At 41.9% G+C, this 27,626-nt stretch overlaps 1 protein-coding gene across 8 annotated transcripts in view; it reads right to left on the bottom strand.

Moving 5' to 3' along the window:
- Positions 1-416: 416 nt before the first annotated feature.
- Positions 417-27,626, bottom strand: part of tnk2b (tyrosine kinase, non-receptor, 2b) — a 30,716-nt gene continuing 3,506 nt past the window's right edge. Inside the window, exons 1-20 of one of the 8 annotated variants that reach the window (XM_089009233.1) lie at positions 19,701-20,464; positions 19,510-19,626; positions 17,573-17,750; positions 17,398-17,468; positions 15,607-15,864; positions 15,373-15,525; positions 14,503-14,666; positions 12,539-12,658; positions 11,977-12,103; positions 11,272-11,418; positions 10,911-11,005; positions 10,622-10,816; positions 10,369-10,460; positions 8,825-8,869; positions 8,163-8,578; positions 6,074-7,135; positions 3,946-4,041; positions 3,383-3,538; positions 2,434-2,564; positions 417-779 (exon numbers count right to left, since the gene is read on the bottom strand). In XM_089009233.1, the coding sequence (XP_088865359.1) occupies positions 773-779; positions 2,434-2,564; positions 3,383-3,538; positions 3,946-4,041; positions 6,074-7,135; positions 8,163-8,578; positions 8,825-8,869; positions 10,369-10,460; positions 10,622-10,816; positions 10,911-11,005; positions 11,272-11,418; positions 11,977-12,103; positions 12,539-12,658; positions 14,503-14,666; positions 15,373-15,525; positions 15,607-15,864; positions 17,398-17,468; positions 17,573-17,750; positions 19,510-19,626; positions 19,701-19,790 (3,720 nt within the window). In that variant the 5' untranslated portion in view covers positions 19,791-20,464 and the 3' untranslated portion in view covers positions 417-772. Of the gene's footprint in view, positions 780-2,433; positions 2,565-3,382; positions 3,539-3,945; positions 4,042-6,073; positions 7,136-8,162; positions 8,579-8,824; positions 8,870-10,368; positions 10,461-10,621; positions 10,817-10,910; positions 11,006-11,271; positions 11,419-11,976; positions 12,104-12,538; positions 12,659-14,502; positions 14,667-15,372; positions 15,526-15,606; positions 15,865-17,397; positions 17,469-17,572; positions 17,751-19,509; positions 19,627-19,700; positions 20,466-24,833; positions 25,011-27,626 lie in introns of those variants that run through there. The other 7 variants (XM_089009237.1, XM_089009234.1, XM_089009235.1 and 4 more) reach the window with 7 other exon arrangements.

Raw genomic sequence — 27,626 nt, 5'->3', positions numbered from 1 at the left:
CAGTCAGTCACTTTCAACTTTTGGAGTTCAATGGCGATAAAAAACAAAGCGTACTTTTTGATGACCTCTCGGCAAAGTGGGAAGCTGTGAGGAGAGTTTTGCTGTGTAATTCCCCCTCCGACCAAACATTTCAATGACTTGAGGAGGGAAAAAAGGCCAAAGTACGTCTCTCCGGTAACTGAGGCATTCATGTCAAGAGTCTGTCACGCAAATTGAGCAGCGTCCAAAAAGGACGATGTTTGTCACATCTGCGCTTGGACAATTCATCCAAATCCTAAGTGGAGCAATTTCTCACCAGTACTAACATGAAGCTTAAACATTTTTTTTGGTATCCATTTTACAGGAAGAGCTGCAATTTAGTGCTCCAAAAAACAATTCCAAAAAAGTTGGGCCATTTCGTCAAAACAAAATGCAAATCCTTTTCAACGTAGATTTAATTGTAAAAATGACAACGCTATTGAATGTTCAAACGAATGAAAGTTGTTTACATTTCATTTTGAATTATATTCATGCCTGAAACAACACCTCCCCCATTCTGAATGTTCTTTTTTAATCAATTTACTGTAAATAGCTTGTCTTTCTTGTGTGTTCGCTTACAGAAAAGGTCATTGCATTCTATTTTTATTTAGGTTTTACACAAGTCTCCAAATTTGACTGAGCTTTGTACTGAAGCAAGCCAGGTTTTCCAAATCCAGTCATTCATAGTCCATTGGGTCGCACGTTTTAGTTCGGAAGAAGGTCCAATCAAAGTCCTGCAGCCTGTGATGTTCCATTACAGCCTGCAAAACATGAGGAAGATTTGAATTACATTGGGGGAAATGTACACAATCTCATAGCACATGTGATACAAAACAAAGAAAATACCGACGGCGCTCTTCTCAGGCCAACATCTTCGAAACACGTACACGATTATTCCTTACGTGATGAGCTGGGCCAGAAATGTCCAAAGTCCGCCGGCCAAGGGGCCAAATGTGGACAGTTTTCATCCAGCCCACAGCCTCCGTCATAAAAATCAATAATGTCTGGCTCACATGTAGAATTAATACATTGGGAAGTAGGGCTGTTACGTGTGCGTGTGTGCTAAATGCTGCCATCTACAGGCTCAATTAGGAACAGCAAATTAGTATATGAGTAATTGAGTGAATGAGTCACTCATTTTCTGAAATGGCGATTTTCATTTTTTTTTCTAAAATGGCAACAATCAACAAAAGAACAATTACTTCTGTTCAACTGTTACAAAAAAGTTAGTTTAAAAAAGTTACGTTAAGTGAATATTTAATTTCAATTTTCAATGTCAGTTCATTTGTGATATACATGTTTCAAATGAACCAAAACACATGCTCAAGACAGCTGAAATTAAAATAAAAAAGCAAACACGAAACACAGAATGGCTGTTATATGTAAAGAACGTCCGCCATGGTTGTACCCATCTCTATATTTTACCACACCAAATTTGGCCCCCTTTGCAAAAAGTTTGGACAGCCCTGTGCCAGGCAGTACTATTCTATTCCAAACCTGCGGGGACAGTCATGAGCACGGGGGGTTCAAAATAAATGATTGATAAATACATAAACAAATAAATAAATAAATACATACATAAATAAATAAATAAATAAAGGCGCTCCCCAACTTACAAATGAGATACGCTCTGAACAGTCGGTCACAAGGTGAATTTGTTTGTAAGTTGCTTCGGTGCTATATTTTGAATGGAATGTATTTTTAAGGCTTATACAAGTATGTTTAAGATTTATATGTATATAAGTATGTTTAAAGGACAACCGACACCATTTTTTTGTTTCCTAAATGACATCAGAAAAACATTTTATAGCATCTAAAATACCCAAAACACGCAGGCTGATATTTTTAGTCAAATGAAAAACACCAATAAAAATGACTTCAAGTGTCCAAAAACTACTTCAACATGAAACCGGAAATGGCGACACGTCTTGAATCGTCACCAACTCGAAAACAAGACTTCCTGAATATTCAGCGTGAGTCTTAAAATGTAAAATATAGCTATATGCGGTGGAATCTTTGTAAAATACGCTCAGTAGAAGTCATTTGAAGTGATTTTACAAATTATGTACACAACGTGTCCGGAGGCGTCGGTGGTCCTTTAAGGTTTGTTTAATTAACCTGTATTGATTTTTACGAAAAATAAACATTTAATAAAATATATGCTCGATAAAGATATGTACATGGATAACTGGAGAGAATCGGACATATATTACTACCAAAATGGTCATATGTACTGTTGTTCATAACTCAAATGTTTGTAAATACGGAAGCGTCTGTAGATGAATGAATGAAGAAATAAAGAATGAAATAAATAAAACTGAAAATGCAAATTTGAAACTGAAGAATGACCCCAATGTGTGAACATTCTGCTCCCGTATAGTTGGCCAAAGCGGCAATGAGCAAAGTGAGCGGTACCTCTGTTGCGTTGTGGATCCGTTGTCATCTAACATGTGCGTACCGGCCAGCTCCAGGTTCCAGTCGCACATCTCCAGCAGCTTGAGACATTCGGGCCGGCTCCTCAGACCCAAACAAAACAACTGCTCCACCTGCGGACACACAAACAGACCGGCGGTAAAAAACTTGGATGAGGAGGAGCTCAAGTTTTTCTCTTGTTGTTTTTTGCTTGCGGCACATCTTAAAACTGCTTTGACAGAAGAATTGTTTAGATTGAATCCGAGAAATCTCATTCACCTTTTTCTTTATCCTCTAACGTTTTGGACTTTGGTTATTAACAAACACATAATTGCTCCCGCAAGTTGTTTTGTAGCCAGTGGCCACGCGCGCACACACACACACACACTTTTCATTTCAACTAAGTCGAGAAAAGGGAGGGACCGGCAGAGATATTTGCAACCTGGTCATCGTCGCCGCGATGGCCTAATTTTCCCGCCAGGCTCAACAAAGCCACGTTACAGCCGAGGAGGAATCCATTTTGGACGAAAAAAAAGTGGCAAACATCAGCTTTTTGATTGCTTGCTTGCATTTCCAGTCGCTGTCCATGAAAATGTTCTTCCTCAAAACAGCAAAAGGGTCGACCCGGGATGGCCCAAACTGCAAAGCGCTTTAGCGTTAAGGAACGTCGTGTCTCTCGCTGCATCACAAACCTCAGCGCGATTACAAAGGACCATTGTGTTTGATGGATTATACCAGTGTCTGAAACACGTGACAAAAAGTTAGCGGACATCAGGGCAGACAACTCTGAACAGTTGCCTGCCCGGCCATAAAGTTGCTTGCCTGATTTTTCACAACTTGAAGCACAATAAGACGACTAATCGCAAAAAAAAACACATTGTTGCAAAGTATTAAGGATTGATAATCAGAATATATAACAGAACAACACTTTAAAATTAAGTAATTGATGTACCTGCCACAAATGCTTCTTCTTCTTTTCCTTTCGGCTTTTCCCTTCAAGGTGACGCCACACACACGTTTGATTTTTTTTCTCTCTGGAAAAAAGTTTTCGGCCACCCGGGCATAGAGCTTCTGGAAGTTGTATGCCTGCCATAAAAGTTACACGCCTCTGGCATCCGGGAAGACGTTATTTCAAACACTGATTATACCAATGCGAGAATGTCCTTAGGGGTAGTTGTTAAAAAGTTTGCAATTTTGTGGCGTGAGGTGAAAACTATGACTCTGTAATGATGGCCAATAACTTAAGCGGGCGAAAAACATTCAAAATAAAAACACTGAACTTTTTACCGTCTTTTAATATTTAATTCTTTGTTTTGTTGTTGTATGAATTATTTTTACTGCACATACGGCGCTTTGTTTAAAGTGCTCGATAAATAAAAGTGAGTTAAGTTGAAAATTATGGATTGCATATTATGCAAAATGCCTCTTTATTTACATACAATATAGCACATTTTGCAACAGCCACGGGTGTAACAAAGCAGTTTACATATATTATTTATCAAGAAACGAGCCTACCTTCAGATAATGTGCAGCTTTTTCAATATTCCAATTGTGGATCTGGAGGGCAGTTTGGCACTCTTCGATGGTCACGCCGTGAACTGCTTCCTGCACCTGCGAGGGCACGATAAACATGTCCAATATCAAGAATGAGAATGTACAATATATTAATCACACAACAAAAGGTGAATAGAATAAGCTGCCGGCACTAACTAAAGTATTGTTGTGATTAGTGGTGCACCAAATACCGATATGAGTACCGAATGTGATCGGAAAGGGGCAAATATGACGCAATACAATAGCGCGCTGGCGGGGGAGGGGGGGGGTGGACATCAGGTTAAATACTTCCCGTGGAATGAAGTAAAAAATAAAGTTTGGATGTGTACTTTGACACTTTTTCTTCCACATTTGGCTTCATCCATCGCCGAGGATTGGATTGGATTGGATATGCCTTTATTAGTCTCACAGTGGAGAAATTTACATTTCACACCAGCAAAGTGATGAAAGGAATGAAAGTAGAAAAACAAAATACATTCAAATGCTTAATTGGTTAATAACTTAATTAGTTCATAGACAAAGTGTGTAAGGCGAAAAGTGTGTATCCCAAACATTAATTTCCAATAGGAAACCATTAAAATGAGAATAATCCATTCCCAGGTCCCCATAAAACATAATTTTCTACTTTCTAATTTTCTAAGCCTTAAAACTACACAAAATATACCTTATTTTATATATAATAAATGTGCTATGGTATTATAATTAAAGAAATAAACTGTACTATATAATAAAGTTGTTTTATTTACCTTTGCGATGGTTGTTGATGGCTTGATGGAATGGAGTGGCCGGTTTCCTCAGCATTAAACACTAGATAAGGGACGTAACCTTCTTTCACCATCTTGAGGAATGATCCCTTGTAGGCGCTTTCTCTGTGATAATTTTATCTAGTTCCTCATCAGTTGTCTTCTGTTGAGCTGGGTTGATAGCTTTTTGCATCAAGTGTACAGATGACTTGTGCGGGTTATTTGTGGAGCCTGATTGATGGGGTATTTTAACCTTTCAGTCTACACTGCCTTTGAACTATCAAAGTTGAAACTCTCACTGTCGTCTGCCTGTCTCTTTAATGTTTAAACCACCCCCCCCCCTCACTGCTGCATTCATCAATCACGTGACTTTAACCGAAGACTGGGGGCGGGGAATAGAGGACAAAAACAGTCGGCTGCCATTTTGCTGTTAGAAGAACTGGCTCGTTCGCGAACGACACATCACTCATTGAGGCAGCTCTGTGTACGAAAAAAGTTCGGATGCCAAGGTAAAGTTCGAATACAAAGGTAAACTTTTCATAAATGTAACGTTCATAAACCGAAAAGTTCGTAAGCCAAGGGGTTCATAAACCGAGGTATCACTGGAAACCTGAACGTCGCTCGCGATCAACAGGAGATGCGTTCAAATACAGTTGGTCATTTTAAACTTGATGGGGAAAAAAACTCCAACGCATAAAACGACATAATATAAATAGAATGGCGGCTTTCCACCAGTGATTAAAAGCCTTACAATCTGCAGCAGTCAACCGTTTGGAAACATATTTTTTATATCATTTTTTTTGTAATTAAATTTCCTGAATTGAAGATTGATAGTAGAAAACCAAGTTGAAGATATTCTTGACATTGATAATATTTGTGTTACTCCGGTGGTTTAAACACACAATTCAGATTGCGCTTTCATTTGTGAAATATGAATTAATAATTTAAATACATCAATTTGATAAAGCTTAAGGCGGCAGCCATTTTGTCACTTGCCGTCACCTGAAAATGACACCAGTTTGCTCAGGTAAGGACCAATCACGGCTCACATTGCGACTGCGTGACCAATACGATGATTTCGGGTTTACTAATGGAAAACGTATTGTAATATTGTAACTTAGATGTGAATCTAATTATATATACATATGGTGGATTCAGCAACATGCACAACCACTGAATATTTATGATCCTTGAAAGAATACAGTCAATTTACATCAAATAGAATAATCCTGGTCATTTCTTACTACAATGCTTTGAATATAACAAAATGGTTCCTTACATTGTGGGATACAGTACTCTTTGTGTATGGCTTTGTCATTTGACAAGTCAAGCGAAGGTCCTCTTACCGCTTTGACTCGGTCAGCCGAGTTTTCCAATGCGTCCGTCGCGGCACAGTAAACGTTGCCCATCGGTTCTATGGAACCTTCTGCGCAAACACATGGTCCAAGATTGCTGTTATTGTCAGAGGACAAATGAGTCTTAAGTTCACCCAGCGGGACGATCTCCTGTCCCTGGGCCTGCCCCTGTAAAGTGCTGAGTACCATCGGTCGGACTGTTGCAGTATTAGCTTGCCGTACGCGTCTGCCGTCCGCGGCGATGCCAGTTGGGCTCTCGGCCTCCCTAAAGAAGCGGTCGTATTTGTCAAGGTAGGGCGGCCTCTCTGGCAGGAGGTAATAGTGAGTGTGACTGACTTTTCGTCCGTCGCGGACTATGGGGAGGATGCAGGGGGTCTTGTTTACAAAGTCCGTCCCCTGCGCCTGGATCACTTTGGGTGCAGCGTATTTGGGATTTGAAGCAAAGCTGTTCGTCGTTGCCATCAATTTACCCGGAGAGGTGGAGAGGTAGGAGCTGTGGGCGTGCGAGGGGTGGCAAGTGGTGGGACTGACAGAGTGGACTCTCTGCTGCGGGGAGCCCACCTCCAGGCCTTTGGGGCTGGGGGTCCTGGAGCCAGGTTGTGACAAAGGTTCCCTCGGAGGGATTTGCGGTGGGCGGTCCTGCTCTGAGCCCGAAATGTCTTCACGGACATCGTCCGGGGTCAAGGAGACGGAGAGGTCCTTGGACCAACTAGCAAAGGCAGAGTCGCCTCTGTTTATTGGGCGAGGTGGAATAGGGACCCGAGGAGGGATCTGGGGTCTGTCCTGAGCAAAAGACTGGCATGTCAGCAGACGCAAGGCCGAACTCTGAGACACGTTCAGCGTCCTCATGCACTCGTGCTGGAGTTCCCGGAATATTTCGGCCGATTGGGAGAAGGAGGTAGTTGGGCCCCGGCTGTGCTTGCTGGGAACAAAAAGGTTATCGTCCACGCCTGGTTTGTCTGTCGCTCTGGAGACACGGCTCACGTCGTCCAAATCCCATCCAGATGAGAGATCCTCACCATGCTGCTGCTCTGTGCCGTTGATGGAACTCACCTAAAACGGAAAACAAAATGTATGCATGTATATATTTGCATTGCAATGTCTTATTGAATATGCTTCTATTATTCCATGGAGGGGTATAATGAGACACATTTGTTTACTTTCGATTACTGATCCAGACTCCAATAAACGACGCGTGGAGAAGAAATGGAGTCACAGTGCAGCATGCTCTCGGCAATTAGGTGATGTATTTATTTTTTTCCTCAAAGCACCTCGGCGGGGCTCAGGGAGGAAACTGGCATTCTTCAACAAGCAGGATGGACTCAGCATCCAGCCGCCATTACAGGCTGAAGTATATGCGCCCAATGCAAAGTAAACCAAAATGGCTTTGAATGCCATTTTTTAGTCTACTTATTTTTCTGCTGTGATTGATATTACTGTCAAGAAGAAGGGTAACAAAGTTGACATCTGTGTGAAAAAGGAAATGACTAAATGATGGGACAAGCACATGACACTAAATTCATTTTCGGTATTGCTTGCAGCAGCCGCTCAAAGCGGACTTGGGATGTGTGCGGAACTACATCGTGGACGAAACATATTCTACTCATATAAGGTTTGGGAGGTTGCCGGGTCAGAAGTGAAGCTTATTCGCCGCCAAGGCTTTGTGAAGTGAATTTGCAGCCCGTGTCGTAAGCTAGCAAAGTGCGAGCAAAGCGCTAGAAAAATGGTAGCAAAACGCTGGCAAAGCTTTAGCTTGCGGGGAGCACAAAATTTACCATCAAGCTTATTCGTAGAGCATAGCAAGTTCCGCAACCGAAATGTGTTTGGGAATGTGACATTACCTGAAAAAAAAATGCTCTTATTCGGAAATGGAATGTCGCGATGCAAAAGCGCAAATGTTTGCGGCAAGGGATGACTTTCGCCGCTAACTGCTGGAAATGGCAAAAGTGGCTTATTGTTAGATTTTGAAGTCTGATATAAAAAAGGCTCATTTTTCAGCTCATGTTTTCGGATGATAAAAGCCTACGTTTACTTTAGTGACACCTCATATGGATTGCGGAAATGTGTCCTCCTACCGCACCTCCATATCGTCTTCATCTTGCGCTACATCGTCATACGCCGGTGGCGGGGGTAAGGGGCGCGCATCCCAATCCACGGCCGGCGTGGGGTGAAGTGGGCGCGGTAACGACTTGGAGGGACTCTGAAGAGGTGTCCGATCCAAGAGATTCTCTGCTCCCAAAGCCAGTTTGGCGAGACTGGGGATCGGAATTTCAACCGAAGGTGACGACGGCGAGGGAAAGTCTTCACCAAAGTCAATGAGGGACGTTTCGCTCCAGGGGTAGTGGCTTGACTCAAAACTTTTGTCAGTCCCCTGTTTGGAAGAAGAGACCCAGGCCGTTGGGGTAAGTTTTCGGCCTTTGACAGAGCTGGTTGACAGTCTCTTCGGTCCTGAAGATGTCAAGTCCTCATCCCGATTCACCGCATCGTAACAAGGCTCTGGGGAGAAACATGCAAAATAATTCATTACTTTTTCCAGGCTGGAGGATGAGTTCAAATCACAATAAATGAATAAATAAATAAACTAAAAAATAGAAACTAAAAGTTTGAGTCACTGCACAACAAGCAAACAACAGGGGGGGGGGGGGGGGAATACTTGGAGTGTACCTTTGAAGAGCGAAACGAGAAGGGAACAAGGAGGGCAGGAGCAATGGGTGAGGAGCTGCTGAGAGAAACCAGACTTACTCTTGATGAGCACTGCTGGTTGAGGAGGGCGGGGAGGAGGCTCTTCTGGAAACAAAATATAGCCGACGCAGTGCAAAGAGTGAGAAGGAAAAAAAGGAGATGGCAAGTAGGTCAGAAAAGATGCCATTTGATCCCAAGGGGGAGGGGGGTCCCCGCAGGGAGCAAGCATGTCAAAGTCAAGAAAAAGGATATTCACAAGTCAAATGAAAAATTTGATCGGATTTTGTACATGAATATCGTGAGTGATAATTCTTAACTCACTCACTGCCAATGTGTCCACTCCAGTGCCAGGGTTTTTGTAATTGTCACTTAAATTCCAAGACCCACAGAATGTTGAGTTTTCGGACGACATAAACAGTCAATACATTGTTAGAAACTTTAGGCTCTCTTCTTTCATCAGAAAAAAAGTTACTTCTTAAATTATATGGGTCTGGAGTTATTTGAGCTAGAAATGAGGGCAGCTGTCCAAAATACAATGCAATATATACATATTGGTTTACATAGAGCTTTAACAACAGCTGAAGCTGGAACAAAGCGTTAACATGTAAAAAACGAAATGCTGCCCCCTTGTGGAAAAGAAAAAAACATCACCAGAGGCCATGGTCAGCGCTTTATCGGCACCCAAGCATGAAATAACAACATCCGAACAAATTCGGCAATGGCGCTCTATGCCATATTTTCAATTCCTGAATAAATTTGTGAATGGCAGTGAATGGGTTAATACAGACACTGGAGAATCAGATTGAAGTCATAGAAATATCAGATTTGATTCAGCGGAGCCTTGAGCGGGTCAGATTATGCAGCCATCAAACCACGTTCGATAATGTTCGTTGTCATCTGGATTCAATTCACATTTTTAGACAATTCAGGATCTTCAATTCACAAAGACAATCACAAAGAGGGTACAGCAAGTCCTGAAGAATGAATGTCTCTGTGTCTTTGTTTTGTCATATGGTCTCTATGCTGTCATATTATTTGTTATTTAGTTTTTTTTTTGTTCTTTTGACTTCAAGACGGCGCCGCGAGAGTGGCTGCCTTTCCAGCAGCTCATATATTTCGTTTTTCTACTTTCATTCCTTTCATCACTTTGCTGCTGTGAAATGTAAATTTCTCCACTGTGAGACTAATAAAGGCATATCCAATCCAATCCAAATCCAATCCAATTTGCATGCATGATCTGAGAATGTAGGAGGAAGTCAGATAGCCCCGGGAATACCCGCACGAGTTTGTGACGTCTTGGATGTGACGTAGATTTGCATCCTGCTGACATAAACTAACACAAACTTTTTTTTAAATGAAATTGAATTACATTTAGCTTAAGTTGTGGCGAAGTGATCGATGATGCTATGCAACCATGAAAAAAAAATGTTAAAAAAAATCCAGCCACAGAAGCAAACCCACCCACAAACAAACAAATTAATTGATAATTAAATGCACGAATAAATACAATAAAAAAAAAATAAAACAAAAAAAAATAAAATAATGGTCACCACCATCATATTTATGATTATGAAATGATTGTCACGACTACATCATTGACTCACTTTTAGCTCGTCCCGGTAGCTGAGTGGGCGGAGCCGCGCTGAGGTCCAAACCAAGAACATCAGGAGGATCCATTGGATTTCCAAGATACAATCTGGGGGGGCAAACAGAACGTTAGAATAGCGAGCAACTTCTCGTAACGAGCTACTGCCATCTAGCGGTCAAAGTTTCACAGTGTCACTTTACGAGTGAATTTCCTGCTCGGCACTGCATGCAACGAGTATCACCTGATGCAATCAAATAAGCGGCGCTTACTCATCGATCCTGTCAGGGAAGCCCCAGCATCGATGAGGATCGGCATCTCCGTGGCCCGTGTGGATGAAGCTGTTCTTGAGGGGTCGGCTGATGTCATGAGCCGACAAACTCTCTACCGAGGTCACCACGTGCCTGGGAAACGTTCCCACTTTCAGGGTACGTTTGTTCTGACCTCGCCACCAGTAGTTCTCAGCTCTAAAAAAAATAATTTAAAAAGCAAGTGCAGAGGAATGACACCAAGGTCGAATCCACACCGTATTTGACACCTGAAAGTACAAATGGCACTCACCTGCCCTCAATGATTGTGATGACATCATCAATTTGAATTAGGAGCTTATCTTGCTCATCAAAGTCCTGCAGCGCGCACGCGTCCGTTGGCAGGCTCTGAAACGCAAATCGTATTTCGAACACAACTACTTCAGATATTTCTCAAATCTCAAATTCGGCCCTGTGAATAACAATGCAAATATTTTAACAACCGTTTTAAGCTATATCCACTCGGTGTCAGTAAAGTTATGTTGATGTTATGCAGAGGATCAAGATGAGTACAGTATTTGTGTTACTTTTCTGCAGTATTGTTAGTGTTGCGATCACACAAGCAAATGAAAACAGTGTGTTTGAAAGCAGTTAATTAATAATTATGACTTTACCTCAAGTAAGAACTCCCGCAGGGCTACAAACGTTGGTCTGTCATCTGATTTCTGAGCCCAGCACTGCAGCATGACATTGTAAATATACGCCGGGCAGTCGTCTGGCTTCGGGAGGCGTTCACTTTCCTTGTCGATTTTATGCAATATCTGGAGGGAAAAAAATGATGATTAACTCATTCACTCCCAGACATGTGCACAAATGTTTCCACTCCAGTGCCAGGGTTTTTGTAATTGTCGCTTGAGTGACCCACACAATATTGACTTTTAGGACTACATAAACATTCAATGCAGTGTTAGACCCTCTTCTTCCTCAGAAAAAGAGTTAATTCCTAAATTATATGGCTCTGGAGTTATATGAGCTTGAAATGAGGGCAGCTGTCCAAAATACAATGCAATACATACATATTGGTTTATATAGCACTTTAACAAAGGCGGAAGCTGGAACAGAGCGCTAACATGGAAAAAAGGGAAATGATGCCGCCTTGTGGAAAGGAAAAAAAATGCCAGAAGCCATGGCCAGCGCTTTATCAGCACCCAAGCATGAAAAAACAAAAACCTAAACAAATTAATGGTGCTCTACGTCATATTCTCAATTCCCAGAATAAATTCAGGAATGGCAGTGAATGATTTAAATATACAAATATCTGATAACACAGGGATCTTCTTGGGAGGTCCACCGAAATGGTTGGAAATCCACGGGTGTACCTGGCTGCCATTGAGGCCTAACCAAGGCTCCTGGCCATGTGTGAACATCTCCCAGAGAGTCACGCCAAACATCCACGTGTCGGTAGCGTGAGAGAAGGTTCTGGTCTTGAGGCTCTCAGGGGCGCACCTGCAAGGCAGAAAACAACTTATTTCCCCAAATAAACAAATAAATAAATATGTAGACAAATAAATGAATGAACGAATGACCAAATAAATGCCGAAATAAATAAGTTAAATACAAATAAAGAGATGTATAAACGAGATAGGAATAATGAATAGGTAGATAAATGAGAAATAAACAAATACAAAGATAAATAGATACATACATACGTACATATATAACGCAATGAACAAACAAATAAATAATAAGAAACAAATAAGCGAACAAATAAATGATAAAAAGAAAAATACATAAAAGAATACATTAATGAACAAACAAACACATATAAATAACAAACAATCAAATAAATAAGTAAATACATTTAATTTGTAAATGAATAAAATCAACCAAATCAGTTAAGTCCTAATCACAAAACTCCAACTCGGGTCACTGCTGTCTCACCACGCAAAGGGAACCTTTCTGTGTTCCTGCATGACATAATGCTCATGATTGTTTGGCAGCGCCCTCATCAGACCAAAATCGCCAATCTTCACTCTGTGGGCTGATGCCAGCAAGACATTCCTGAGGAGACATTTTAATAACCCCGCCGCCATGTTAAATAACAACAAATATGAAGATCGGCCATATGTGTAAATTAATTGGGGCAATTAGCAGGGCATGTTTAGTGTTTAATAATTGCCTTACATTTGGGCAAATACGCCCAATGTACCAGTCAAGAAGTGATTCATTTAGCCCGTGGACTAAGTCGCCCTGTAATAGTCTACAAATGTCTGGGCGGAGGAGTCAGAGGCAAAGACTGCATCGATAAAATAACGTCAGATGCCATAAAATCACAAAAAAAGGAAAATATAAGCAATTCAGTCCAGGGATGAGAAGGTTTCTTCAGCCGTCATCTGTACAAAAGTGAAGGTTTCGGACGTTTCGCCTCCTATCCAAGAGACTTCGTCAGCGAACTAAAGTCTGACTGGTCGTATCGGCCCCATTTATATATCCCTAATGTCCAGACCTAGTGGCGCCGGACACAGCTATGATAGGTCCCTACTCTCAGGTTGGGGGGGGCGCGGACCCCCCCCTGTGGCCCCACTGATTGTTCCTACATTCCTGACTAACGATTGGCCTATTACCCCCACTCCCCCCGGTATCAGAATCAGAATCAGAATCAGAATACCTTTATTCGTCCCGCAATGGGGAAATTTGCAGTCCACAGCAGCAATTGAAGAGGGATGGGGTTGAGGTGGGAGTGAAAGGATAGAAAACAAGATATTCTAAGCATAACAAAATAAAAATGTCAACTGTTTACTGTGCAAATGTAGATGTGCAAAAACCGTTCTATAAACAAGACTGTACATAGTGCAGAATCAAGAGATGCATTTAGATATATTGCAACAACCCATATTTACAAGTGTCCAGTTTTTTTTTTTTTTTTTTTTTTTTTTTTTTTTTTTTTTCACATGTGATCATTGGGAATTGTGAAGCCTGACAGCAGTCGGTAGGAACGAGCGGCGGTACCTCTCCTTCTTGCAGCGCGGGTGTAATAGTCTCTGGCTAAAGGAGCTACCCAGAGCTGTCAGGATGGGCAGGAGGGGGTGGGAGGGGCTGTCCGTCATAGCTTTTAAGGTATCACCTCATCAGCATAACGACCCTCATCAGCATTGCGAAAGTTGCCTAACCTGTTTTGCCTGAGCAGGCTATTGTATGAACGATCCAAATTGAACCTCACACCACCAGACCGGTTTAATGAAGGATTTTGTTGTTTTATAAGAACAAAATAAAACAACAAAATCCTTCATTAAACCGGTCTGGTGGTGTGAGGTTCAATTTGGATCGTTGTTTTATAAGAACAAAATAAAACAACAAAATCCTTCATTAAACCGGTCTGGTGGTGTGAGGTTCAATTTGGATCGTTCATACAATAGCCTGCTCAGGCAAAACAGGTTAGGCAACTTTCGCAATGCTGATGAGGGTCGTTATGCTGATGAGGTGATACCGGGGGGAGTGGGGGTAATAGGCCAATCGTTAGTCAGGAATGTAGGAACAATCAGTGGGGCCACAGGGGGGGGTCCGCGCCCCCTCCAACCTGAGAGTAGGGACCTATCATAGCTGTGTCCGGCGCCACTAGGTCTGGACATTAGGGATATATAAATGGGGCCGATACGACCAGTCAGACTTTAGTTCGCTGACGAAGTCTCTTGGATAGGAGGCGAAACGTCCGAAACCTTCACTTTTGTACAGATGACGGCTGAAGAAACCTTCTCATCGATGGACTACTCCTGTACGACTGAGAGCTTACACAGACGTAATTCAGTCCAGGGCAAATGAACACCATCCAAAAATAAAAGATTTTGAGCCACACATTTGACCCATGAAACGCTCAAGATCGAATCATGTTTTAGGTCTATTATCACCTGGCTGCCAGATCCCTGTGGATGAAGCGCCTCTGCTCCAGGTAGGCCATGCCACGGGCCACCTGCGCCGCGTACTGACACAGAGTGTGGATCAACACGGGGCCCTGTGGATGGGCCCGCCGCAAGCGCTCTAGCAGGGAACCAAGTGGCGCCAGCTCAGTCACCTAGCACACGTAGAGGGGGAGAGTGAGAGTGAGAGCGAGAAAGACAGACACATGGAGGCATGGGGGCAGAGAAATAGAGAGACAGAGAGAGAGAAAGAGAAGGGAGACAGCGCAAGAGAGCGACCAAGAGAGAAAGAAAGAGGAGCGAAAGAGAGAGAGAGAGAGAGAGAGAGAGAGAGAGAGAGAGAGAGAGAGAGAGAGAGAGAGAGAGAGAGAGACAGAGACAGAGAGAGAGAGAGTGTGAGAGAGAGAGGGGGGAGCAAGATAGAGAGAAAGACAGAGGAGAGAGAGCAAGAGAGAGCGAGAGAGAGAAAGACAGAGGACGGGGAGAGATAGAGAGCGAGGAGAAAGAGAAAGACAGAGGCGAGAGAGAGAGCAAGAGAGAGAATGAGTGAGAGAGACAGAGGGAGCGAGAGAGAGCAGAGAGAGAGGGGAAGATGAATGGCTGAGGAAAATCATTTTAGGAATGAAGCACACGCAAATCTTTGAGAAAGAGCAGGGCAGCTCCAGTAATGTTGACATAGTAGCGCCACACAAACAGGAAGCTGAAAAAGTCATGGCGTAGCTCCCAAACTATTTGGCGCTCGAAGGTAGCGAGTGCAACATTGAAAAAGGCCGAAACGCCAGTAGCTCTTTTCGCCCCAAGTACACGACGCGTTCTCCTCCCTTCCTGTTTCTCCCCGCGGGCGTTCTGTGTGTGGACTACCATCTTCATGGGGTGTGTGAGCGCCACACCGTAGAGGCGAATGAGGTTCTGGTGATCCAGCGAGTGCATGGCGTTGACCTCACAGATGAAATCCTCCAGAGCGTCGGGTTGGCTGAGAACGTCCGTTTTCAAACACTTGACAGCAACGTTTATCTGCAGAGCAAGACGTTAATGGACACCGATATGGATTTGCTGTAAACAAACGTTTTGGTGGATCTTGTCATGCAGAATCACCGTGTTTCCCGTCGGGGTCAGCCACTCTCCTCTCCTCACAACTCCAAATGAGCCATCGCCGAGCTTTTCCAGGAGAGTCAGATCCTTCTCTGGGATGAGGCAGGTTAGAGAGTGCCGTTGCCCATCGAGGGAAACACCTACGGTGGGATGTGCGACCAGGAGCCCATCCGGCGTTGTGGGAGAGAGTTTACGGAAGGAGGAGGCGGGATGACCCTGCTGGGGAAAGTCTGGCCCATCTGGACGCTTAGCGCTGAACACCTAGAGCGGAATTAAGGGAGACGACAGCAAAGTCAATGGGGGAATTGGATGAGTGTGGAGGAAAAAGCACACGGGGGGGACCAAATTATACTGTCATTGAATGGAGAATAAGCAGCAACCATTCACTTTTGATTAGAGCTGTCGTGCGCTGCTGAGAAGCTCAAAGAGAAAAATTAATGAAAGCTACCAAAGCCGTTGTTACATTGAGGTAATAAATAAGCAAGTATGTAAATTAATAAGTTAGACACAAATAAATAAATAAGCACATATATAAGGAAACAAACAACTGGCTGAATGAATATGTTAACAGGCAAATGAATAAATACAGTAAACTAGCAAATAAATAAATAAATCGATAAATACCCCAATAAGACAATAGATACGACAATAAATAAATAAACGAATGAAAGAATAAATACATTAATTTAACACATTAATAAATGGATAAATAAATACATAAACAGACGTACATAAACAAACAGATAAATAAATAAATACTTAAATAAATAATAAAATAAATAGGCACATATAGAAGTAAATCAACAACCGGCTGAACAAATACATAAATAAACAGGCAAATAAATAAACAAATTAACAAGGAAATAAATAACTCAAGATAAATAACTCAATACCTCAATAAGTCAATGCATAAAAAAATACATGAATGAATGAATGAATGAATGAATACATTAATTAAACACATCAATAAATGGATAAATAAATACATAAATAAACAGACATGCACAAACACAGAGATGAATAAATAAATAAACAAATAATAAATAAATAGGCACATTATATCGATATCGGATATATCGAAGTAAATAAACGCACAGAGAAAATTACATGCAAACAGGGTCGGATATATCGATAGTTCCGGTTAATCGATATTTTTTCGGCTAGAAGTAAATAAACAACCGGCTAAGCAAATACACAGGAAAATAAACTGGCAAATAAATAAATCGTTGTATTAAGTTCATCCTGTGTACTTGATATCTAATTTAAAACAGATTCTTTACTTACAGACAGTGTATTGTAGGTGTTCAAATACCTGACATGTTTCGGCGTTTAAATTAAATAAATACATACATTAATAAAGAAATAGATCAATAACTAAATAGCTCAATAAATCAATAAATAAATAAGCTAATAAATAAGTGAACGAACGAACAAATGAATGAATGAATGAATGAATGGATCTCCTGGGTCTCACATTCACCGTAATTTCCTCAGCCAAGCAGCAATGTCCATGTCAGGTACAAAGCGGTGTTTCTCTCAAGCGTGCAGTTTTAGAGTGATAATTACATGCACAAAGAAACACGCTCCACAGCAATTGGATAATTAAAAAAATGTCAATGAATCGCTGGTGCCTCCTCACACGTTTGACCGACCAAATCTAAACACGAGCGGTCAGTGTGGTGTCCTATTCACGCCGTACCACACATGACATCATCCTGTCGGCTTTTTAAAAACACCACCGTGACACGGGGCAATTTCGAATAGGAAGCTTAATATTTCTTGTTGCGTGTGCACCTTGCTCATCCAGGACTTGCGCTTGCACATGGCTTTCCTTCTTTTTACAGCTTCCCACAATCTTCTCTGTCCTTTTTAAATCGAGAGAATGTGACATGTCACACCAACATACACAAAAATAAATACATTAAAAAAAAAACAATCTGTAGGCATGCACAAAGGGACAGCTTCTCACCAGGTCGACCCAAGCCAATCTTCTCCAGGTCTTCATTCTTGACATAGTCAAAATGGGAGAGCCTCGTGATGTTGAGGTCATCTCGGATACGGAGGAAGTACTGCTGCAACTGTACTTCAATCAGCAGCTCCAGCAGCCATTCTGTGCCTTCCTCACACTGCATATTATTGCCCAGTTTCTGTCAAAAAAAATACATAAATTGAAAATGAGCATGAGGGCTTTCGTTTCATGCTAAATTTGGCATCTGCCCAGCAATTCACTCTGTGAACAGTTTGCATTACAATCTATGCCGCATTAACTCATTCACTGCCATGTGATGTGCAAAAATGTATCCATTCGAGTGCCAGGGTTTTTGTCATTTTCACTCAAATTGCTGCACCCAGAGAATATTGAGTTTTAGAACAACATAAACATTCAATGCAGCATAAGAAACCTTAGACGACAGGTATCAAAGTCAAGGCCCGGGGGCCAAATCCGGCCCGCCACATCATTCTATTTGGCCCGCGAAAGCAAATCTAACTTGTTAAATTCCATGATGTTTGCTAAAGTCCAAACCAAATTTTCAAATTGTCTCATGTAAACCACAAAAACAGTCCGTTTTTTACTTCAAATTTGAAAAGTAGTAGTTAGTGATTATTTTGTTGTGTGCTATGTATATAATATGTGGAGATGATCAAACATTTATACGGTTTCCGAAAATTCATAACGGCCTTCCAAGGGAAACCGTAACTATGATGTGGCCCGCGACAAATATGAGTTTGACACCACTGCCTTAGACTCTCACCTTTCATCAGAAAAAAAAGTTAATGGTTCTGGAGTTATCTGAGCTTGAAATGGGGGCGGCTGTACAAAATACAATACATACATATACATTTACTGTATATATTCTTTAACAACAGCTGAAGCTGTAACAAAGCGCTAACATGGACAAAAGGAAAATAGTGCCTCGTTGTGGAAGAGGTCTGGCCAGCACTTTATCTTGCACCCTTGCAAGAAACAAATCAAAACCTGAAGAAATTCTGGAATGGTGCTCCACTTCATGCTTTTCAATTCACAAACAAATTCAAGAATGACAATGAGTGAGTTAATGTGGATTCAAACAATACTTGAAATCTGGATGCAGCTCAAAACCGTCTGTACATTGAAACCATTTTTTTTGATAATTCTCTGTCTAAAGTATTTCAGGTTTTCAGTACTCTAAATATTGAAAAGTACACACGTCATCTATTCTGTTAAAAAGCACTCAACATGAGTTATTGCCCATCACTCCACGCGGCGAGTCTGGTCGTCCTACGCAGTCGACACGTGCGCGTTAGATCGCCGCAAAGTGAAGACGATACAAATCTGTTTCCTGTCTGGCCTCTTTGCACAGCGGTGTCAAGTCTGAAGCCATCGGGGCTTGGACGAAATACTCTCGATGAGGTGCGAAAGTGGGATATTGGCTGCGAACAATCTGGCGATTCATCAAAGAATTTGATTTTTTTTTAAGACTTTGCATTGTTTTATTTGAAGGTGATAGTGGAGACCCCTTGAAGGGAAAAGCCGAAAGGAAGAGAAGAAGTGTAGAAAATATACAATCATTTCACTCACTTTGCTGCTGTGAAATGTAAATTTCTCCACTGTGAGACTAATAAAGGCATATCCAATCCAATCCAATTATTGGGGTTCACTTCCTACACAAAACACGCAAGAAACACAGACTACATTCTCGACCTGGGTGAGCCTAATTCTGCTCTTACTGTGCATCCTGTTGCAATTACAACCCTCCCAGAGGACCGCTATGGTCCAGCTGCCCCCCTCCCTTCGCCCTACACACACACACACACACACACACACACACACACACACACACACACACACACACACACACACACACACACACACACACACACACACACACACACCACTTTCAGACTATAAAAGTTAAACAATCTTACCCGATATATATGAAAATGTGCCAGGAAAGGGAACGTCTTTCTCAGCTTGTCAAAGCGTCGCATCCTGAATTCCTTAGCCCAGATGATTAAACGAGGCCAAAAATGTGTTCTGGTGATCTGACCCCGTCCCCAAAACCATTATAAGAACCTCCTTGTTCTGAGCTTCCCGGTATCCGAAAGAATGGGTGTACCGATTTCCTGGATCCAGATGTGGAGTTTTGAAACCAGGACAGTGGCAAACGGCGCCTCGCAAAACGCTGTGCGAATCCACCACATTCCATGGTAAGCCGATCCCCTCTGAACGTCCGTTCTGGAGCTTTGACTCAGTCATGCGAGACAATGAGACGGCAAGTTTGCAGAACTTGAGCAGCGAATCACTCCTCCCTGTCCCCTCCTTCCGTCTGGCTCGGTGACTCTGCATGCGTCGCTACTGTCTGTGTGATTTTTTTTTTGGTCTTCCATCCAGCGTGGGGCTAAAAATAGACACTTCTTCGCCCTCGCTCGATCACCCTTCAGACAGACTTGATATATGCAGTCGGTCAGAGTCTCTGGTTTCTTTCTTTTGCGCATGCACTCTCGCTTTACTGTGATGCAATGTCACTTCTTATTTGGGTCCGGACACACGTCACTAAGATATTTCCCATTCTTGCCCTCCTCATCTGAAAATAGAACATGGAGCGCATTTCCTTGCATTTAGAGCCGGTGGTCTTGTTCTCCCTTGTCTGGAAGATCAATTTTGACACTATGTACACTCGCTAAATGACTCTGGGTCCAAATTTTGGTTTTTCAGTATTTTCCTGTATGTATTGCTGTCGTAAAATAAACGACTACTTGTCGATCAAAGAACGAAATCATCATAGAAGCTCCTTTTCTTGCGGATTTGCGACGTGGCATATCGTACTGGCCACCTCTGAGCAACTTTTCTCAGAGCTCGGCGCCCGGTTCTTCCGCCCACCCTCCTCCTTCCGCACTCAGTCGGCCAAATGGGAGTTCCGAGCAGCACCCGGTTCAGAAGACAGAGGCGTCATGGTATTTCTCCGCCCACCCTCCCCAGAGAAGCATTTGATCCGGGGCCAACGGGTCACATTCAACCGCGCTGGTGCTTCCTGTGATGCAATCGCCACCTTTCGTCCCCGCAAACACACAAACAAGCACAGGCACACACATATATCACCACGGCTGCACTCTTTGCACTTTTTAAACACAAATTAAACATTTTGAGAACAACACAAACGGAGGGTGGGGTCTCTGATAGAGAATAGACAGAAAAGAAGTTATCATATTTACAAGTTTCAGCCGCCAAACACAAGGCCCACAATAGAAGCACAGACAATCTGGGGTGAATCTGAGGTGAACAGACACAGCCTGTTAAACTGTCATCTTCATGTAGGAAATCTGGCCTTGGACTAATTTCATACTTGGTAAACTCCAAGGTTCTTATCCAGGTTACAAATCTATCAGTTCATGGAAAGGACAACCCATTAAAATGTCTATGTTCTGTTGTTTACAGTTGGTGCTTGAGACGTTCAGGGGCGTGGTATTCAAATCAAGAAGACTATGTTTTACTAATGTATCACTTAAATTTGCATATACTTTCATACATAGCTTGGCAGAGAGCTGCAGAAGTTGGGCGTCGGTCATGAACGGCTATGCCCCCTGCCGGAGTTAAAAGACAATCCTCCTGTGTTTGAGCTTTTGTTCACAGTATCCGACCGAACATTTCTGACAAACTCAGTAATGCTTTAATAATAATAATAATACATTTGATTTATAAGCGCCTTTCAAAACTCTCAAGGTCACTTTACAGTCACAGGATCAGTTTTTCTGTGGGTGAGCAGCGGCAGCTACACGCGCCAGCGTTCACTCAACCCCCAAGTAACTCAAATAGATAGAAAGCTAGCTAGCTAACTAATACATAGCTAATACAGTAGATAGCTAACTAGACAACTAATACTGTAGATAGTGAGCTAGCTAGATAGCTGATAGCAAATAGATAGCAAGCTAAATAGCCAACTGGATAGCTGGATAGCTAATAGATATCAAATAGATAGCTTGCTAGGTAGCTAGCTAGATACCCAGGGATCCTTTTTTATTTTATGAGCACAACAAAAACTAAATTGCTATAATTGGCTTCATGTGTTATGTTTGTGTGTTAAATTTGTGCGAATGTAAAATATCACCTCACTGAAAGAGGTGGTGCATCAATAAATAAACAAGCACATAAATAAACTATTTAATTAATTTTAAAAACACGATGGCAATGTTTTTTTTAAATCCAAGGCAAATGTCTGTCAAAAAAACTACCAACGACCACCGTATTACGGATAAAAAAAGTTGGTGAGCCAACGCAAAAAGGCACACATTTTGAACAAAAAAAAACATCACAGCGTTAAAAATCGTGCGCTCGTGTGGATCACAACTACGATTTACAACCGCAAGGTACTCGCTTCAATATCACAACACGGACTGTGTCACACTGGTGGCCAGCTGCCTCATCGCTAAAAAGATTGGATCAATAGGGATTACCGTAATGGTCAGTGTGTCAACCTGCTGCTGCATACTAATGCCACTAGGTGGCACCAAACCCGATGTGACTCGGTGCAAAGACTGAGCATGCGGTCTTATTTTATTTTGATTTGAGCTCTACTAGCCAAATGGCTATTTTGACAATCAAGCTATCTAATCAAGCATTTGGTGTGTTGACCTACTGTAAATGTGATTTTCATTTTATTTTATTACAAACTAATTTCATTACTACAAGAAAAGGCTGGACAATTGTTTTTTTCCCCTGACATTAAAATACCGCATGCAACAACCCGTTACAGACAATCTGAAATCTGAAAATGTACAAGGTTTAAGTTCTGGCCACAGGTATGATGAAAAGTATAAATATGGTTAAGTACTGGTGTAAGGTTTGAAACAAGTGTTTTTTTTCCCGCATTTGCAAGTCAAATTAGGCATTTTGCACATCAACCAAACATTAAACATTAAGTTACGCTGCCTTCTTTGCAACTGCCTAAACGATCTTTGGGTTCTGTCAGCTAGTTTACAACGTGACAAGCTAACGAAAACAACTCTTCATCAGGGATATGAATGACTTGTTCCAACTTTTGTCGAATCTTCAGAACCACTTAATTGCTGGAATGGCGATCATGATGGGGGGGAAAAAAGAAGAGCTCTACCTCTTCATCATTATCAGTGACCCAGCGGCAGTCCGATGAAGTCTCCCGCAGCCTCTGGTATTCTCCCGTCTCCACCATGGCAGATTTTTGCATCTGATTAATATCTTCTCGGTCCAATTTAAGCGATGTCGTCAGTCAGAGGCTTGCTGAAGCTCGGTTCGATGTCACTTTCTCATTGAAATGTCATTGTGAATATTTAATTAATTTCATTTTTTTACATTATTTCATCCTTCCTGCCTTTCAGGAACAGATATCCAATGACACAAATACAGTCGTCCGGGATATTTCATGCCGCTTTGACTTAAACCGTCTTTCCCAATTGCTCGGTTGATGCTTAATCCCATGTTGTTGTTGTTATTGTCAGTCTCCCCTTTCCTCATCTGGATCTGAACTCCCCCCCCCCCTCTCTTGATCCATGCACCAGATTTGGCGAGTGGTCGCTTCCTCTTTTTCCCGTAGCAAAATCCACCCAACTCTCTTTTTCCTCGTCGTCCTGTGCCCCAAAGTCAGCATGGATCCGGTTTATGGTGGTCATGATTGAGGCAGCAATGGGCACAACGCAGTGTGGGCACGAGGGGAGAGATTCAGGGGACCACGGGGGGACAGGGGGGGGTCTTAATGAGGAGAGTTAATCTTCCATTTGAGCAGGATTTATATGTTCAAAAAAAAAACAGAAAAAACAGTGACATGAGGCGTTGTGTGTGTGAAAAGCACCCCTCACACTATTGGGAAGGTCTCCAGACCATCTGGCTCCCCAATTCCATCACTGACCCCCCCCATCCCCTCTTTAGGATTGCTAGGGCAATGGGGACAGAAATAAACTGTTGAAACAGGAAGTAGGATGAAACTCATTCACTGCCAGACGATGTGCAAAAAATGTGTCCACTCCAGTGCCAGGGTTTTTGTCATTTTCACTCAAATCGCAGAATATTGACTTTTAAGACTACATTAGCATTCATTGGAGTGTAAAAAGCCTTTGACTCTCTGCTTTCATCAGACAAAAAAGTTAATTCCTAAATTATATGGGTCTGGAGTTATCTGAGCTTGAAATGGGGGTGGCTGTCCAAAATACAATAGAATACATACTGATTTATATAGTGCTTTAACAACCAATGAAGCTGTAACAAAGCACGGACATGGACAAAAGACAAATGCTGCCCCCTAGTGGAAAGGAAAGACATTGCCAGAGGTCTGACCAGAACCCCCCGCATGAAAAACCAAAACCCAAATAAATTCGGCAATGGCAGCAAATAAGTTAATCACTATGTGTACTACACTAACACATGGGAAAAGCCGAAAGGAAAAAGGAGACTAACACATGTACTATGTCTGCTTAGCTGTTTATTTTATTCACTTTTTATTCAAAAATCCATCCGTCCATTTTCTGAACTGCACCTCAAAATTCATGAAGGCCCCAAACTGTCATCTGTGAGGAAACGGTTCCTGTGCTATGAACCAACGTCAATGTTGATCAGTTAAACATTAAATGTGCTTCAATGTTTTTTGCGGAGGCAAGAAAAAGGTGTGAACACTGATTACAATAACATTTTTTGTGGCAAATTTTGTCAACATACCAACTGTGTTGGTGTCACAGATTTAAAACCCAACTGCGCTTATATTTTACACAGTCCTGTATTGTTTTTTTATTCTGTATATGTAATCTGCACTTCCGGCGCTGCTCAAAACTGAATGACTAAGTGAAGTAGAAGATAAGAAAGACAACAACTGGAACTGTCACGGCTTGGAATTGAAGCGGATTTACATGGGACAGGAGATGTGAGTTTGCTTTAACATTTAGCTTGTAGCAGATGTTCACATTCCACCATGACGTCTTTGATACACTGGTGAAAAGGAGGCTGTGATTATCTCCTCTTTCATCTAGAACTGCTTTTACAACGAAGAGAGTGCAGAAAGTGCTTAAAATTGAAAGACTGTCTTTTGTGTTGTGTCACATTATTTGTTATTTTGTATTTTGTTTTTGTTTTTTGAGCTGTGATGGAAACGAGTTAAGAGGTTTCCTTCCACGATGACCCCAAAATGCTCTTTCATATACAAAATGGCACGTCTGATCAAACGTGATCACGCAATTCGGCTGTCCTGATAGCACTGAAACAGAGATTGCGATAAAAGAATGATTCTTACCTGTGTCGTGAAGGCCTAAGAAACATGTATTGTCTACGACAGATGCTCCCCTCTGGTTGAAGACAAAAGGTCAGAGGACTTTAGATGGGGCGCCCAGTCCATCTGAGCAGCTACAAGACCATGACGTGGCAATTTCATCTTCACTCATCGATTTAAACAAACGCCGATGTGCATTTCCTGAAAATAAGAACAACAATGATGGAGTCATACAAAACCAGAGACACGATTCAAATAGCAAAAAAAAGATCAATTGTATTTTCCAGTTTTAGATGTTACGAAACAAAAAAAGTGAACCCATGCTATTGGTGGCCGAAAATGGGCCCAAAATCATCAAGGTGCACATTAACACAAATTTCATTCACAAAATGGCAGAAAAGCTTTTTTTTTAAACTGTGGTCACTGAAGATGGCATGTCTGGCATGTCTTGAGGCCCTCGTGTTTTGTTCACGACGGGAATGTTTTCAAACAATTGCGGCTGTAAAGTTCACGTGGGATCGAATTGCAATTCTTGAAATGGTGGAACCGAGTTGAATTCACCTCACATCCATTTTTAATGATGAGTCGGTTTCAAAATGTTCATCGTTTCATGTGTCCTTACTCGTTTGTTCTGAAATGAAATGGCTTTCATCTGAAATGGCTTTCATCTCTTTGACAAAGTCAACATTCACTTTTTAAGAAGCCGTTTTGTGCAAATTCCTGCATTTATCCCTTGGAGAATAGAATGTGAAATAAATAACTAAAAAGACAACAAACGCATGTTAGGGGTAAGGGGGGCTTCTTTTATACTGCGTATATGACAGGTTCAAAAATTAAACAAACAAATAAATAAATATGTAAATAAACGCAAAATTGAGGAGAAGGTAGCATTCCGGGTTTTAGTGTAGCAGGTGTAAATAATAACATAATGGATGCTACAGCTGTGTGTTTGCTTTCAACATTTATCTTGTAGTAGACGTGCACATTCCACCATGACGTTTCTGATCCACTGCTGAAAAGGACACTTTGATCCTCTCCTCTTTCATCCTTTCATCTAGAACTGCTTAATGTCACAAAAGGGGTACAGAAAGTGCTGAAGAATGAATGACTCGCTGTGTCTTTGTGTTGTCATATTTATTTAGTTGTTTATTTTTGTTTTACTTTGTTTCTTCCGGGTTGAGTGAACTCTGGCGCTTGTGGCTGTCGCTGCTCACCCGCAGAAAAAATATCCTGTGACTGTAAAATGTCCTTGGGAGTTTTGAAAGGCGCTTACAAATGAAATGTATTATTATTTATTATTATTATTATTATTATACATAAATAAACTTAAAGAATAAATACATAAACAAACAAATTAAAATAAATAAATAAACTATTAATAAATAAATGGCAACAGCAAACCTCATACATAAAGGGGGGATGACTCGGTGGTACTCAGTCTATAACTCAACGAAAAAGAAAACAAAAGCGTCTTCGGGAAAAAAAGGAGCTTCTCTTATACAGTGGTACCTCGTTTCTCGACCATAATCCGTTCCAGAACCCTGTTCGAAAACCGATTTGTTCGAACACCGAAACCATTTTTCCCATTACAAATAATGTAAATCGTTTTAATCCGTTCCAACACCCTGAATGTTTACCTTTTTAGTACAGTATTTTATACATTATTTTATGCATGAAATTGCACATTGCATGCTGACACATAAAAAGCAATGTATATCTCAGAAAAAGACACAAATAACATAAACATAAATGTAACCCAGGCTAATTGTACATTCAGAAAGAAAAGAATTATGAATAGGATTTTTTACCTTTGTGGTGGTCAACAGAAGGCGCAGGTGGACGGAGGAAGGAAATTTATTGTTTGGAAGGAGTCCCCTTCCGGGGAGCTCTTCTATCTGAGGGGTGCTCACACGTTCAAATCTCTTTGCTCCTGTCACGTGAGAGTTGACAGCGGGTTCGGGGCTGCCTCTCCCGGCCGCCCTCCACCTGCTGTCAATTCTCTAATCACGGACACGGGGCATTTATACGGGGCACAATGCCGGATGATTGACTCAACTCGCCACCGTACCTGGACTCTTCCTTCGATGCGCGAGTGTATCCGGTCCGAGGTATTTTCCCTGCGTCCCATAAATTTATGTCATCTTCCGGGATTGCGTAATTTTGCAACCTCGTGTGCCATTTGCTTTTTGGCGTAGTAAGCGGGTCGGATCACCCCCTGCCTTCTTACTCGCTGTGTTTTCTTTTATTTGTGAATAAACATCCTGCTTGGTTAGTACGTCTCTGCCGCCTGCTTTGGGATCCCAAACATTCCACTACGTTCCGACGAGTCAGCTGTCGTCACTCTCACTCGGAACGTGACAGCTACGGATGACTCGGCTACTGGATGTTCTTTTCTCTTCAAATATCTATCCAATGACACTTGCTCTCACTCCCACAGCCACATCACTAGATTTCACAGCCTCCTTATTCTTTAATATCGTACTGATCGTAGATTTCGCCATGACACTCGCCCACCTCCTTCATATTTTGCGATTATTTCTTTCTTAAATGCAATAGTTGTACGCACTACTTTTCTTTTTTCACTTGTAGCAGCACTTACTTTCTTTGGAGGCATGATTCGGGGCTAAAACTCTTTGTACACCTATATTAAACGCGAGAGCAAAACGCAGCACATCCGCAAGCAACAACAGTTGGTCAGGGAGAGAGCGATACACCCGTACGCCGCTCAGCACCCCACCCTCGCGTACGCACTCACGCGTCGTACTGCCGTTCAAACACCGATTGGTGTTCGAACTACAAAGCAAGAATTTCTCGAAT

Source organism: Hippocampus bargibanti, linkage group LG11 (genome assembly GCF_051943395.1).
Source record: "Hippocampus bargibanti isolate YZ-2025 linkage group LG11, ASM5194339v1, whole genome shotgun sequence".
NCBI classification, from domain to species: Eukaryota; Metazoa; Chordata; class Actinopteri; order Syngnathiformes; family Syngnathidae; genus Hippocampus; species Hippocampus bargibanti.
The sequence above is the reverse complement of the archived record's forward strand: the minus strand, read 5'-3'. Positions and strand labels throughout refer to the sequence as shown.